The following is a 16704-nucleotide window of genomic DNA, read 5'->3' as shown; positions in this document are numbered from 1 at the left end:
AGAGTGCCTGCCTTGAATACACGAGGCCCTAGGTTCGATTCCCCAGCACCACATATACAGAAAACGGCCAGAAGCGGCGCTGTGGCTCAAGTGGCAGAGGCTAGCCTTGAGCGGGAAGAAGCCAGGGACAGTGCTCAGGCCCTGAGTCCAAGGCCCAGGACTGGCCAAAAAAAAAAAAAAGACAGCAGACTGTTTTTAAAAGTGAGGTGTGCAGTTGCAATCCAAAGGGTCCAAGATAATTTCTACAGATTTGGTGAAGCTCTCCAAGCTAAGACGGAAAATGGAAGGTAAAAATGTACAGAGAAAGGGCCAGGAAAGAGTCGAATACCTTCACCCTGGGGGTGTATCTCAGAGGTACTTGCCTAGCATATGCAAGCACCTAGGGTAACTGCCCAGCATGTAGCATTAACAGCTTCTTAAGCCAGATGCTGGTGGCTCATGCCTATAATCCTAGGGGAAAGTCCATGAGGCTCTTATGTCCAATTAACCACCAAAAAGCTAGAAGTGGAAGCTCCAGACCTGAGCGGAAAAAGCTAAAGGACATTGTTCAGGCCCCAGTACTAACTGGCATAAAACAAAACAAAACGATACAAAACAGCTTCTCATCATTTTACCTGCTCAATGCTGGGTTTTTCAAATGGGGGCTTCTTCTCCAAGGATCCTTCAACCACAGGTTTTCCTCTTTGTAAAATAGACTTTCTCAAGAGCTGCAAAGGAATAATTTTTTAAATTAACTCTCTCTCTCTCTCGTACACACAGCCTTTAAGGAAGTCACATTCTATTTATCTTAACCATATGTAAATAAATCCTTAAATCAAAAGGGCAAGCTATCAGATAATGCAAATGTGCCTTCGTGCTCAGAACCACAGCTACAAGGTGCTAGATATTTTTTGAGGATCGAAGCAGCCTCAAGCACCCAGGACCAAGTACCAGATGCCCCACCAGGTACTACGACTGAGTTGAAGCTTGGAGTGTGTCTCCCTCAGACACTGGAAAAACTAAGATCCCTTCAGATCACAAGGATCAAGATTCACTGTGCTTATACAGTGACATGGTGAACTGAAACCCCTTTATTCTACAAGTATTTAAAGATGATGATGATGGTGGTGGTAGCGGTGGTGGTGGTGGTGGTGGTGGTGGTGGTGGTGGTGGTAGTGGTGGTGGCAGGAAGAGGAACTAACTGGCTACAGCAGCTGTATGTCTTATACATAACCTAAGGCCCCAGCTCAGGCTCAGCCAGGTTGGGAACCAGATACTGCAAGGCGCTCTGTAAGCAGCATTGACTGTAGCAGTCTATTTTCATTTCTCCTCCATCTGCAGGAGGCAAGCCACGGGTTCTGGCATCTCTTGATGCCCACCAAACAAAATCACTGCTCTTAATTCCTGCCACTGGAATTTAGAGCCCTCAGAGAGAAAATAAAGAAAAGGGAACACAGAACCTCTTACCAAGAATTAAGCTGAAAATAAGTTTGAAATTGAAATGCTTTTCCTCCAACCTTAGCTTGCACCAGCTATCTGATAGCCTGACACGAGGGCCAGTCATAAGATGGCCATGTATCTATTTAGATCTCTCACTCTTCTTTCCCATTGGCTGCCTTTTTAATAAAAAAAAGAAACAAGCCCTCCATTTTCTCAGGAGTTAAAGGAAACTGATGGCTCCTCAGGTTAAAGAATGACCAGGCATAGCCAGGCCTGGTGGTTCATGCCTTTGATCCTATCTACTCAGGAGGCAAGATCAGATAATTGAGGTTCAAAGCCAGACCTGCAGAAAAGTTCACAAGACTTCATCTTCAATTAAACAGCAAAATGCCAGTCAGGCACGACTCAAGTAGTAGAGCATGAGCTGTGAGTAGAAAAGGCTGAATGGGAGCTTGAGGCCCTGAGAGATTAGGACTCTGAATTCAAACTTCAGAACTGGCAGGAAGGAGGACAGGAGAAGAGAGGAGGGAAGGGGAGGGGAGGGGGAGGGGAGGGGAGGGGAGAAAAAAAGGAGAGGGGAGGAGAGGGAGGGAAAGAGAAAGAAAGGAAGGAAAGGAGAGAGAAAGAGGGAAAGAAAGAATGAACAAAAGAAAGAGGAAGGAAGGAAGGGAGGGAGGAAGGGAGGGAGGGAGGGAGGGAGGGAGGGAGGGAGGGAGGGAGGGAGGGAAGGAAGGAAAGAAGGAAGGAAGGAAGGAAGGAAGGAAGGAAGGAAGGAAGGAAGGAAGGAAGGAGAGAGAGAAAGAGAAAAAGAAAAAGAAAAAGAAAAAGAAAGAGAGAGAGAAGAAAAAAAAAAGAATTCCCAGGTATACCACAAGCTGTGTCTTACAATGACCTCAAATCCTAGCAGTACCTTATGCTATGAAGACAGAACACTTACTGATCCTCTGTCCATCTTTACAAAAGATAAATGTGCAAAGACGGTAAGTACTGCATGTATTCTTAACAACATATAAAGGTGAAGGCTGGGAACATAGCTTAGTGACAGAGTGCTTACCTTGCATGCATGAAGCCCTGGGATTCCTCAGTTCCACATAAACAGAAAAGGCTGAAAGTGGCACTGTGGCTTATGGGGTAGAGTGCTAGCCTTCAGCAAAAGAAGCCCAGGGACAGTGCCCAGGCCCTGAGTTCAAGCCCTAGGACTGGCAAGATAGGTAGGTAGGTAGGTAGGTAGGTAGGTAGGTAGATAGGTAGATAGGCAGGCAGACAGGTGAATCATAAAATTTTGATTATAAATGATTCTTGCTGCCTTTTTTTTTTGTTAAATATGACCACTTAAGAACCTGGCCCAAGTTTTTAATTTGGAGATAAAATGATGTGAGTTGGGAAGATATTGAACTCAATGTATCCATTTACAAAATGACAATGCATAAACCTACAAGCATCTTCTTTTTATTTTCTGAACTTCAAATAGTTGTACCAGGAGTTACAACTTAATAAGTCCTTTAAGTGTCCAGTGCTTCTGGATGAGTCTCCCTTCCCATCATCCCCACCCCCCCTAAATCCCATCTATTCCTTCCCCTCAGACTTAGTTCACATTCAACACATTAAGATAACACTTTAGGGCTGGGGATATAGCCTAGTGGCAAGAGTGCCTGCCTCGGATACACGAGGCCCTAGGTTCGATTCCCCAGCACCACATATACAGAAAACGGCCAGAAGCGGCGCTGTGGCTCAAGTGGCAGAGTGCTAGCCTTGAGCGGGAAGAAGCCAGGGACAGTGCTCAGGCCCTGAGTCCAAGGCCCAGGACTGGCCAAAAAAAAAAAAAAAAAAGATAACACTTTAAACTAAGTTCAAGGCCAGCCAGGGCTACAAAGTGAGATCTTTAAATGCTTGGGGGAAGATGGGTCAAGTCTGTAACCCTAGCTACTTAGGAGGCTGAGATCTGAGAGTCACACTTCAAGGCTAGCTGAGGCAGAACAATAGTCCATGGGAACCCTATCTCCTTTAAACACCAAAAAGCTGAAAGTGTCACCTGCCCCACAGCTCTAATTTGTAATTTTAGCTGTTCAGGAGGCTGAGATCTGAAGACTGAGGTTGAAAGCCAGCCTAAACAGGAAATTCCTGAGATTCTTATCTACACCCAAAAGCTGGAAGTGGTGCTGCAGCTCAAATGGTAGAGCACTAGCCTTGAGCACAAAAGCTCAGGGACAGCACCCAGGCCTGGAGTTCAAGCCCCAGTAATAGCACACCCAAAAAAGCAAAGGCAGAGGGAGAGAATAAAGTATAATTTGGATTATGTTCTTGGAGGAAAGTACAGTATACAGTTACACTGTTACTTAATCATGGAGGAGGAAAGAAACAGGGAAGAAATAAACTCCTAAGCAGGTCAGAGCTTTCTGGCCTGTATGGCTGGCTAGGAACCAAGGAAGCTGGGAGGATGGAAAGCCTGACACCACCTTCGCTTCCAGAGGGCAAGGGAGCTGCCAGGAGCTCAGGGCCAACACAAATAATAGCTGCAGCCATGCAAACCTTGTTTTTCTTCAACTAAGATCTCTTCCAAAAGAAGCTGTAAATAGTGAGACACTGCCAGACTTCAATCTGATGACTCAGGCCAGCCATGTCAACAAGCTGTCACCTGGAGTGGGCTAGTGCCTGCTGATGGCTGTGGGATTTCAGCTCCTCCCTCCCTCTCTCTCTCTCTCTCTCTCTCTCTCTCTCTCTCTCTCTCTCTCTCTCTCTCTCTCTCTCTCTCTCTCTCTCTCTCTCTCTCTCTCTCTCTTTCTCTCTCTCTCATTGATATTCTAATAACTCTACAAAACTTAAAAACTAGACTTCTCCCTTCTAGTTTTTTATCCACCTCTAAACCCCTATTACTATAATACAGTAAAAAAAAAAAAAAAGGTGGGGGGACTAACAAATAAGAGAAAAGGATCTATACTTATAGATTAAGTAAGTTCAGGAAAAGAAAAACACTATAGGAATTAGATATCAAATTTGTACTGAGATTCACAGCAACCAAGGCAAAACAGGAAGCTCAATAGGAAATGTAGCTATTGCTTGTCCTATAAAAATTATGAGAGAGCTGGGGATAAAGCTTCAATGTTAAGAGTACTGGTTCCTGACATATTCAAAATCATAGGTTCAATGTTCAGTGCTAGGGGAAAAAGGGAGAGAAAGGGGTTAAGAAAAAACAATATTGTCAAGTGCCAGAAGCAAAGAAAAGAAGAAAGAGAAAAGAAAGCTAGAGTTCCAAATACCTCACTGGAGTACCTATATCTAGCCATACCTGAAGCTTCATGTTTTTCCCAGTAAGATGAGACCCTCATTTAAAAAGAGGAGGAGGTATTATTTGCATTAGCTCATTTGCAGAAACTGTTTCGCCAAATACACATTCCAGAAAACAAAATTTTGTCTACCTTGTAGCCTCCTATTTCTCTAGTACACGCCTACAATTCTAGCTACTCAAGAGGCTGCAATCTGGAGGACCTTGATGCTAAGGCCAGCTCAGGCAGTAAAATTCACTAGACTGCATCTTCAAAATAACCAGCTAAAAAGCAAAGCTGGAGGCACAGCTGCCAACGTTTAAGGCCTTGAGTTAAAACTGCAGTACTGAAGAAAGAAAGAGAGGGGGTAGGGGAAGGGAAAGTGGAGAAAAAGAAGGAGGGAAGAAGGGAGGGAGGAAGGCAGGAGGGAGGGAAGAAGGGAGGGAGGGAGGGAAAAAGGGAGGGAGGGAAGAGAGAGAGAGAGAGAGAAAGAAAGAAAGAAAGAAAGAAAGAAAGAAAGAAAGAAAGAAAGAAAGAAAGAAAGAAAGAAAGAAAGAAAGAAAGAAAGAAAGAAAGAAAGAAAGAAAGAGAAAAGAAAGAAAAAAAGAAACAAGGAAAGGAAGGAAGAAAATTAATAGATATGGAAGTTAGTTCAAGTCCATGATATTCATGCTGGAAATATTACAATGAAGCCCTTTATATAATAAATTTATGCTAACAAAAATTTTAAGACAGAAATGACTTCTCAATATTTATTTATTTATTTATTCATTTATTTTTGCCAGTCCTGGGCCTTGGACTCAGGGCCTGAGCACTGCCCCTGGCTTCTTTTTGCTCAAGGCTAGCACTCTGCCACTTGAGCCACAGCGCCACTTCTGGTCGTTTTCTATATATGTGGTGCTGAGGAATCAAACCCAGGGCTTCATGTATACAAGGCAAGCACTCTTGCCACTAGGCCATATTCCCAGCCCGAATTCTCAATTTTTATAAAAAACTTACTCATTAAAAAATTACAGGGCTGGGGATATAGCCTAGTGGCAAGAGTGCCTGCCTCGGATACACGAGGCCCTAGGTTCGATTCCCCAGCACCACATATACAGAAAACGGCCAGAAGCGGCGCTGTGGCTCAAGTGGCAGAGTGCTAGCCTTGAGCGGGAAGAAGCCAGGGACAGTGCTCAGGCCCTGAGTCCAAGGCCCAGGACTGGCCAAAAAAAAAAAAAAATTACAATGCTTCTTGATCAATGCCATCCATTCTATCATTTCCTCCCATTTTTCTACCTTCCATCCCTATCGTCCGATTACACAGTTCAATTTTTACATAATGTACATTGAATATAATGACTGCATTTGTAGTATATTCATAACCTGACTTATAGAATTGCCTCATCTTTGTACAACTATTTAATAATTTAAAAAATTGTAAGTTGGGGACCAGTGTTTCAGACCCGAAATCCTAGCTTCTCAGAAGGCTGAGATCTGAGGAGGACTATGGTTTGAAACCATCCCAAGCCCAGGACATTCTTCAATTAACCACCAAAAATCCAAAAGTGGATCTGTGGCTCAAGTGGTAAAGTACCAGCTTTGACCAAAAAAACTTAAGGACAGTGACCAGGCACTGAGTTCAAGCCCTAGGATGGGCACAAATATACACATAAAAAATACAACTAAAAATAAGGAGAACACATCTCTTATTTCTTTATTTTTTAACCTATTCTCTTTTTTTATTATCTTTAAGTAGTCAAATTAAAGGGGTTTCAATTCAACATACCTGTTTATAAGTACAATGCATCTTGATCAATGTCACTCCTTCCATCACTCTCCTCCATCTTGGATCTCCAATCCCTCTCATCCCTTCAATTTACCTGATTACATTCTTACATATGCACATTGACTATTATGACTCTGTTCCCCCACACTTCTATCAACATTCATCTGTTCCCTCTCCAAAAAAAAAATCATGTTTCAGCATCCTGATATTCATTTTTTTAAACTGTCCACTAGGGCTGGGAATGTGGCTGAGTGGTAGAGTGCTTGCCTAGCATGCATGAAGCCCTGGGTCTAATTCCTCAGCACCACATAAACAGAAAAAGCCAGAAGTGGTGCTGTGGCTCAAGTGGTAGAGCACTAGCCTTGAGCAAAAAGAAGCTCAGGGACAGTGCCCAGGCCCTGAGTTCAAGCCCTAGAACTGGCAAAAAATTAAATACATACATACATAAATAACCTGTCCACTAGACACAACACCTCTTATCTAGAGAGGAAAACTTTCCAGGCAAGGAAGTATACACCTGTAATCCCAGCACTCAGGAAGTAGAGACAAGAGATGGAGATCAGCCTAGGTGGACTACATGTAGAGCAAGACCAAGTCTCAGAAACAAACAAATAAAACAGGCACACTCTTCTTAGCCACAATTTCTGAGTGATTGCGTTTAACGCTTTGCCATCCTTAGAGGGGTGCCATACAGTGCCATTTCCATGTCCTCAATGGCAGCTCTGTTGTTTGTTTTCCTGATTCTCCTCTTGGCTTCCATTATGAATCTATTTTGGCAAGCTGAACTTTTCTGTCCATCTTACTACCAACGTTCCTCTGACACCAGAGTGTGAGCAGAAACTTAAGGAGATGCAGATCTGTGGGCAGTACCAAGCAACTGTGATCCTCACCAGACAGGCGAACCAGGGAGCTCCAAGGAAAGAGAGAAGCTAGTGACTAGGGTCTGCCAGACTCAGAAGACAGTGGGCAACATAATGTTGGAAAGTCTTAAGTGAAGACAGAGTTCATTGGGCTCCACCATGCCCATTTGTTCTTCCTACATCACACTGTGCTTGCTTGAGACCCAGCCTGGACGTTGTTCGGTCTGCCTGGAAGTTTTCTCCCCAGCCTCTGGCAGGGTAGCACCTCACTCCCACTCAGATTTCTGTTCAACTTCCATCTCCTTGAGAGGCATTCCTAATTCCCTCCTTTTGTCATACCCCAGCCTGCCACCATGCTTGCCACCCTGACTCCACGTACCCTACCACACTTTGTTTCTCTTCCCAGTGCTCATCTCTGCTTGTGAATATGCCATTGCCTTGTTGGCTGTCTGAAATGTAAGCTCCAAGATGAGAAGGATTTTTGTCTTGTCCACTGACCAGTCCATCATTCTGCATCAGGGCCATACACACGACAGATATGCAAGAAATATGCGTTGGGTAGATGGAAAGAAATCTATAACCTCATGAAAATCTAGGTGTTTATTATAGTATGTACCTGTAATCTCAGTGTCTGGGAGGCTGTGTCAGGAGGATACAGAATTCAAGGCCATCTGAGCCACGGAGTAAAATCTTGCCTCTCACCAACAAAAAAATACTCAAATTTTCAGACAACTGTGAAGATGAGTGGTGGGTCCAAAGTATGGCAGGAGATTTTAGAGAATCTAGCATGGAATAATGTCTGCTTGTTGAGCAGAGGGGGCTCATGCCCATAATCCTAGCTACTCAGGAGGCTGAGATATGAGGATCTTCACCCAACAAAGCCAGTCCAGGAAGGAACAGCCATGAGACAACCAAAAAGCTCAAAGTGGAGGTTGTAGATCAAGTGGCAGAGTGCCAGCCGTGAGTAGGCAGAGCTCAGGGACAGCATCTAGGCCTGGAGTTCAAGCTCCAGTATCAAGACTCAAACACACACACATACAAATACACACATGCTTTACCAAACCCTGAAGGCCCAATGCAAGTAAACCCAGAGCCTTCACCCCATGTGCAGACACATGTAGGCTAAGCACACCCCAAAACAGAGGCGTTAAGCCTTGTAAAGTGTGGCAGTCTCACCTTGAACAGGTAGAAATAAACTTGTTTGGTGTCTGCATCTTCCTCCTTGTGCACACAGGTGAAGAGATATTCCACGTCCAACACAATTCCCAGGAGTCGGTTCATTTCTTCCTCCGACACATTCTCCAGGTGGGAAACATGGGCAGCTAAGGCCAAGATCCAAGGAACATGTGTAAGAAGCTATTCAGAAAACACCAATGCTCCCCATTTTAAAATCGGGGATTTTCTCTCAAAGGCATTCTCTTCAACCCATTAGTCTGCATAACTGAGTCTGTAAGGCAAAATGTTTGAATCCCTGTGAGACTGACGTCTTCTCACAAAATCTACCTAAAATGTGAAGCCCTCAATGTTGTTGAGCCCTACCCTTCCTTATCCAAGGCTAACAATGGGCCAGGAGCTACCGTAGTCAAACCATGTATCATAGCCCAAAGCCGGTGGTTCAACGCTGAGATCTGAGGGTCACAGATTGAGGCCAGCCCAGACAGAGCAGTCTGAGACTCTTATCTCCAATTAACAACAAAAAGCCAGAAGTGGAGGCGTTGTTCACATGGTAGAGCACCAGCCTTGAGTGGAAAAGCTAACTGATACTGCCTACGTCCTAAGGTCGAGCTACAGTACTGACACCAAAAAATAAAAAGACACTGTACAAAAAGAAATATACTCTTTATCTGACATATTACTGCAGCCCTTCTGTACATCACCTTTATAACAACAATAAAAAAAATTAAGATATATTTTCTAAGAAAAATGGAACTCATAGCCATGAGTCTAGTCATGATAGGTCAAGTTATCAAGTTTCTTCTCTTTTTTATTTTTATTTTTTTGCCAGTCCTGGGGCTTGAACTCAGGGTCTGAGCACTGTCCCTGAGCTTCTTTTTGCTCAAGGCTAGCACTCTGCCACTTGAGCCACAGCGCCACTTCTAGCTTTTTCTATTTATCCACATATAGAGGAATCGAACTCAGTGCTTCATGTATGGAAGGCAAGCACTCTACCACTAGGCCACATCCCCAGTCCTCAAGTTCCTATATAGGCAAATTCTCCACTGCATGCAAAGCCTTCTCTGGGGATCCAGACATGGATCCAAGTCTGAGGGTCAGAGGTGCAGAAAGCCAAGCTTTAAGCAATGGCTTACACTGGTAATTCTAGCTGCTCAGAAGGCTAAGGCCTGAATGTTGTGGTTCAAAGCCAACCTCAGCAGAAAAGACCCTGAGACTCCTTCTCCAAAATAAATAGAAAAAGGTAAATGAGAAGCATGCCCAAATAGTAGAGCACCAGCAGAGCAAGCAAGCCTAGAAAGCCTGAAACCCTGAATTCAAACCCTGGTACAAAGAAAGCAAGGAAGGGAGGGAGGGAGAGAGGGAGGAAGGGAGGGAGGGAGGGAGGGAGGGAGGGAGGGAGGGAGGGAGGGAGGGAGGGAAGGAAGGAAGGAAGGAAGGAAGGAAGGAAGGAAGGAAGGAAGGAAGGAAGGAAGGAAGGAAGGAAGGAAGGAAACCTGCTAGGGGATCAAACCCAGGGCCTTGCATATGATAAGCAAGAACTCTACCACTGAGCTACAACCCCCAGCACTGTTTGCTGTCACTGTTTTTTAAACAGAGCCTCATTACATAGATCAGGGTAGCAATAAAATCCAGATCCTCTTGTCTCAACCACATAAGTGCCTGGATTTCTGCATGCATCACCATGTCCCACCAAAACCATGTTTTATAAATACGTGAAGAGTGGGTTAGGGCTCAAGTGTCAGAGCCTATCATGTACAAGGCCCTGGGTTCAATCCCCAATACCACAAAATGTCATGGAAGAGTGTGGACTTGACTTGAGCAAAAAAAATTTTTTTTTTCAAAAAGACTAAGAGAAGCATTGTGGTGGCAACAAGTAGACTTTTTGACTTAAAACCAGTTGATTACCAGTACAGGCAGTAGTTCAGCTTTGTAAAGCTGGCTTGAGGCTTAAAGGTAAGTTTGCTAAGACTAATTTTGGTCAGCAGCCCAAAGACTGAGGAGCAGTGTTTGGATTTGGTAAAGATAGGGTTGTCCTGAGGAATGGGGTTTAGGAAGACTACCCAGGTGGCAGAGAGCAGGTTTTGACATTGCAGGCTTGAAATCTCCATGCACCAAAGATAGGAAGGGGAGATGGCAGTGACAAGGTGGTGAAGGGAGCCCTGCCAATCCTGCTGGCCGAAAAGGAGAGTAAGGAAAGGATGTGGCAGGTAGGAAAGAGGGCCTCTGGAGAAAAAGCACCTACATGGAGCTACTGTGAGGAAATCAGCCCATCACTTTTTCTTAAGCACCAAGGAGATGGATAAGAGGGTTTCATTTGAACAGATCTGTGGATGGATGCCAGGCAGTTTGATCTGTCTCCCCCTCCATCAGTGAGTAGCTGGGAGACATCGGTGCTCAGCTTCAACTTTTTAATTTTATAGGGTTTAAGTCAGAGTCTACAACCTACATTGGCCTTAAACTTGGCTATTTTCCTGACTCACCCTCCTGACTGCATAGATTACAAGCATTCCCCACCATGCTCAATTCTGTGCTGAGAATCAGAGGGAATGAGCCCCATTGTCTCCAACCTACTGTTAAAAAGAGGGTTCCAAATCATGGTTTTCAAACCATGGGGCCCATAAGAGAAGGTGAAGGGCCCCTAAGCCTTCTTAAGCAAGGTGCTTCTTTCTAACTCAAAGGAAGATTTCATTTGGGCATTTTGTGGTTTCAAAAGCAATTGTGAACTGGGAGAGAGCAAGGGAAGGGGTGACATTGTCCAAAAGAAATGTATTCTTTAACAGACTTATATAACTACAACCCCTCTGTACATCACCTTTGTAATAATATAAAATTTAAATAAATATAAATAAATTGTGATGTGTAGTTCCATGAGTTCAACCACTATATGTTGTTTCATATGATGGAAAATCCTAAGGAATTTACATTTGATTGTGTACTTTTTTTTTTTTTTTGGTCAGTCATGGGGCTTGAACTCAGGGCCTAGGTACTGTCCCTGAGCCCTTTTGCTCAAGGCTAGCACTCTACCATTTTGAGCCACAGCTCTACCTCCAGTTTTCTGGTGTTTAATGAGTTAAGAGTCTCATAGACTGTTCTGCCAGGCTGGCTTCGAACTGGGATCCTCAGATCTCAGCCTCCCGAGTAGCTAGGATTACTGGCATGAGCCACTAGCACCTGTCTACTGACTTGTCTTATAGCCTGCCACAGGAAAGAGATTAAAATTGTAGAAGACAAAAGAAAAATCATAAATGATTTCTGCAAGTAACAAATTATTCTGCAAAAAATAATCTTAAATTATTTTGCAAGTAATGAAAATGTTGATCTACTTGTCTCCAAAACAAGGTCTGCCCCTCAAAGGCTACAGTGACTGACCTCAAGAAAAAGTTTGTAGTCTTAAGAAAAAAATTGAGGGTAGAGGTTTAGTTTAAGTGGTATACTACCTGGCAAGAACAAGGCCCTGAACTCAAACCCTAAGACCCCAAAAGATAGTGGGGGAAGAAGAGGAAGAAGGAGAAGGAACAGAAGGACTCATATGACTATATACACAAACACACATATACACACACATAATATATACATGTACATACATATATATGCTTTTTTCTGCGTACAATGTAAAGTAAATAGCAAAGCAAATAAGTCAAAATGTTGCCAATAGGTAAGCCTCCCTCAGGAAACGATATATGGAATTTTCTTCACTATTCTCATGACTCCTCTTTTAAGTTTTAAATTACCTTAAAATAAGTTGGGTACCAGTGGCTCAATTTAGCTACTCAGAAGGCTAAGGTCTGAGGATTATGATTTAAAGGCAGCCTGGGAAGATAAATATGAGAAACTCTTATCTCCAATTAATTACCAAAAAGTCAGAAGTGGAGCTGTGGTTTAAGTGGTAGAGCACTAGCCTTGAGTGAAAAAGCTCAGGGACAGTACCTAAGCCATGAGTTCAAGGCCCAAGACCAGCACGCGCGCACACACGCGCGCGCACACACACTCGTCTTCAAATTAAAAACTTTTTGTAAAAAAAAAATCTATTTTCACCTAACTTTGATAATAATAGGTAAATTCATAATTCAACATCAATATATAGTCACTCAAGATGGGTCAAGCACGGTCACACGGGAAGCTGAGGCAGGACTGAGAGTTCAAGTTTTCCCTAGGCTACTTAACAAAACCTTATCTCAAAAGAGCTATAACAATGATAACAACCCGGCCTACGAAAGGTCCCTCTCTCTGTGGGACAAATTTGCCCAGCATCCATTTTGTGCAGAGGCCAGGTGCATGTCAGAGGTCTAGGGGAGGTTGGAGGGTTTTTTTTTAACATCTCTCCAGAAGGGTATGCCCTGACACCTCTCCTTCCATGTCAGACTTGCAAACACCCAGGGGATCAACCGCAGCCTGGCCAAACACATGCCTGGTGCCAAGAATCACTGTGCAGCTGCTGCCTGGCTGGAAACAGGAAGTTCACTGTCAGAGTGTGCTGTGACCCTTGCTAAGATTTGGCTGCATGTACCCACAGCCCACACCTCCCATGACAACAGCTTGCCAGGCCCATATGCCCTGCCCTGTGAATGGGCACCCACTGGACAAGACACTAACATGTCCCTGCTGCTTTGCACCAGAAGCAAATGGCCAGAGGTCTCAGATCTGCTCAAATACATTGTTTTCTTCACAGGTATTTGGGGGTCAAAGCTTGAAGAGGTAAAATAAATCACTACAGTAAATCTGGCTGAATGAACTAATGTGCAAAAAGGTAATCCCTTCCAGTGGTTTCCCTTTTGTATCACAGACTTGAAATGCAGGAAAGAGCAGAGTAAGAGTGAGAGCCCATTCGATAACAACAGTTCAAAAGAAACAGAATAAAAGCCACGATGGAACTTTAAATAGCCCAGTAGTTGCACTAAAAAAGCTTGTTGGAGTTTTTTTGTTTGTTTGTTTTTAAAGGCCAGGTGCAATGCTTCATGTCTATAATTTGAGCTACTTGGGAATAAGAGATCGAGAGAATTTTGCATGAGCAAAAGTCCAAGACACCACCTGAAAAATAACTAAAGCAGAAAGGGATTGGGGGAGGGGGAGGTGCCTGCCTAGCAAGTGTACAGCCCTAAGGTCAAACCCTAGTACCACACACATACACACACATGCACAAAAGGTACAAAGAAGCCAGACATAGTGGCACATGCCTGTATCCTCAGCACTTGAGAGACTGGAGGAGGAAGATAAAGAATCCAAGGCCAGCCTGGACTACATGGCAGAAAACTGTTTTTAAAAAAGCATAACAGGGCTGGGAATGTGCCCTAGTGGTAGAGTGCTCGCCTCATATGCATGAAGCCCTGGGTTCAATTTCACAGCACCCCATATATAGAAAAAGCCAGAAGTGGCACTGTGGCTCAAGTAGTAGAATGCTAGCCTTGAGGAAAGAGAAGCCGAGGACAGTATTCAGGTACTGAGTTCAAGCCCCGGGACTGGCAAAAAAAAAAAAAAAAAAAAACCTAAAAAAGCATAACAGAAAGGTGAAAGAAGAGCTGGAGATTTAGCATTAGCAAGTCATGTGCTTATTAGCATATATTCAGTCCTCAGCACAACCAATCAATGTGAAATAATAATAATAATAATAAATATAGCCAGGTCCCAATGGCTCGCACTTGTAACCCTAACTTCTCAAGAGGCCAAGATCTGAAGATTGCAGTTCAAATCTGGCCCAGGAAGGAAAGTCTGAGAGAGACTGTTATCTCTACTTAATTATCCAAAAGCTAGAAGCTAGAAGCAAGTGGTAGAACAGCAGCCTTGAGCAAAAAAACCTAAAGGGCAGAGCGCCCAGGCCCTGAGTTTAAGGCCTAGTCTCAACACAAAAACAAAAATAAATTCATTTTGCTAATATGTTTTACTTAACCTAATAAAGTATTATCACTTCCATGTACCCTTCATTAAATAAATAAATATCTTGCCCCTTTTTGCCATAGAAAGTCCTCAAGACTAGTGTGCATTTCACACATGCAGTATATTTCAATTCAAGCCAGCTACACCTAGAGTACTCACTACCACACCAGGCCCCATGGCCACAACCACGGACAGTGTCCCTCCAGATTGCCACCTGTAAAGGGCCCTCTGCCCTTCTGAGCATTTCTTCCTTTTCAGTTTGAGTTTTTTTCTTCTTTCTTTTTCTCTATGCCATCATTGAACTCAGGGCCTCACACTCTTGTTTAGCTTTTCTTGCACGAGCTGAGGCTTTACCACTTGAGCTATGCCTCCACTTCCAGCATTTTGCTGGATCGTTAGAGATAGGAGTCTCTGAGATTTGTCCGTCTGGGCTGGTTTTAAACTGTGATCCTCAGATCTCAGCGTCCTGAGTAGCTGGGATTCCAGTTGCCTGGCTTCTTCTCAGCATGTCTGAGTTCAATGTCTATGCATTAATAAAAGGATAAACCTGATGACACCCAAGGAATTCCACGTATTTTGACCTAAAAAAAAAAAAAAGCAGCCCTTAATCACAATGTTGGAAACAACAGGCAGATAGGTAATTATAAAGACATCAAGTGAAGCAAGCAGGCACCACAGCTCCCACAAAGCCTTTATTCTCTCTATAAAGCCCTGTGGGATGGGCAGGATTCCCTGAAGGAAAGGTAGGGGAGTAGGGGAGGCATTACAGGTGGTATGAGCCTCCAGACTTGCAACAGGGCAGAAGAACGTTCACAGAATCTAGAGCGGCCTTGTGGCTGGATGCACCATTGGCATCAGGAACAGCCCAGAAGGCAGAGAGGCCAGAAGGGGCCAGCATGCCCACATGGAGACTAGACTCTACCCTGAGAACAATAAGAAAGTGATATGGGTAAAGCAGAGGCACGTGACCAGATTCCATCACAAATTCCTGGCAAAGCTGTGTGGGCAAGAATGGGAATGAGACATGTGGAGCCACAGTGGTCAGGGCCAGGGAATAAGGAGGAAAACTATGAATTCAGACACTACCTGAGGGCGGCCTGGGGAGGGTGAATCAACAGACAGAGGAAGGTAGAAAGAAGTGGCATACCAGCTCAGCAGGAAAAAGATCACGTGTTATTTATCCTTTAAAGTCCTGCTATAGCACATATACTCTGCTTACATGTTTTTTTTTAATTTTTGGTTGGTAGTAGGTCTTGAACTCAGGACCCAGGTGCTGTCCCTGAGCTTTTTCATTCAAGGCTAGCATTCTATCACCTGTGTCACAGCACCACTTCCTGCCTGAAATAGTACAAGAGACATTATATTTATCGTATTCAAGAAATAACATTTCCAATGCCATTAATTCTTGCCTATAATCCTAGCTACTCAGGAGACTATCACCTGGAGAATGGAGGTTCAAAGCCAGACCAGGCAGAAGAGTTAATAAGACTCCCTCTCCCATTAACCAGCAAAAAGCTGGGGGTGGGGGGCGGGTGTCTTCTGTGATAGGGCACCAGCTTTGAGCAAGAAAACAGAATGAGACTACAAGCCCTTAATTCAAGGCCCGGTACCAGAACAGAAGGGACTGAAAGAGGAAGGTTAGGGTTAGAATAGAGGAAGGAGGGAGAGAAATAAGAAGGGAGGGAGGGAGAGAGAAAGGAGAGAAGAAAGAGGGATGTGAGGACATTGTGATACAATGGCAACTGAAAAGGATTTAGAAAGATGCATACAACCAACTTCCTTCGTGTTTTACAGTTGTGTGGACACCAGCAGATGCCCCATCTTCTGTATAATATGATCCTGGTGTAATTCTGGTCCACTACAGTGGGACATAAACACATTTCTACCTTTCAGTTAAAAAGAAACACTTGCTCATAATACTGTAGTCCTGGGTTTGTTTTCACACAGCTCAGAAGGATGGACCCCAAAATCATAACAAAGTCCCACTCTGTTTTCCATTCTCAGTAGTCTTAAAACAGGTTTTCTAGTCTTAACCTAGTCTTAAAACAGGTTTCTCTTCAAGTCCTCAAATAAAGAATTTTCATTAATACAAATATGAGGACATATGTTAGCGCTGACTGGAGTGCTTTGTTAGAATCCTCTGTCAAAGTGGTGGGAACAGAATGCATACTCATCTGAAATATAAAATAATTTCAGAAAAGAGGGCTAGAATTTTCTAAGCCAACACCTGCCAAAAAATATGGTGAACCGCATGTCATTTAAAATTTTCCATTTAAAATGTGAAATTAATTTTAATAAAATTTTAGTAACCAGACATCCTAAATATTATCATTTTAATGTTTAAAAA

At 43.6% G+C, this 16704-nt stretch overlaps 1 protein-coding gene across 1 annotated transcript in view; it reads right to left on the bottom strand.

The window, feature by feature from the left end:
- Kat2b (lysine acetyltransferase 2B) overlaps nt 1-16704 on the bottom strand; it is a 96503-nt gene that overhangs the window by 44887 nt on the left and 34912 nt on the right. The window contains exons 3-4 of the mRNA XM_048355946.1: nt 8487-8632; nt 615-707 (exon numbers count right to left, since the gene is read on the bottom strand). Of these exons, the coding sequence (XP_048211903.1) occupies nt 615-707; nt 8487-8632 (239 nt within the window). The remainder of the gene's footprint in view (nt 1-614; nt 708-8486; nt 8633-16704) is intronic.

Source organism: Perognathus longimembris, chromosome 10 (genome assembly GCF_023159225.1).
Source record: "Perognathus longimembris pacificus isolate PPM17 chromosome 10, ASM2315922v1, whole genome shotgun sequence".
Classification (NCBI taxonomy): domain Eukaryota; kingdom Metazoa; phylum Chordata; class Mammalia; order Rodentia; family Heteromyidae; genus Perognathus; species Perognathus longimembris.
The sequence above is the reverse complement of the archived record's forward strand: the minus strand, read 5'-3'. Positions and strand labels throughout refer to the sequence as shown.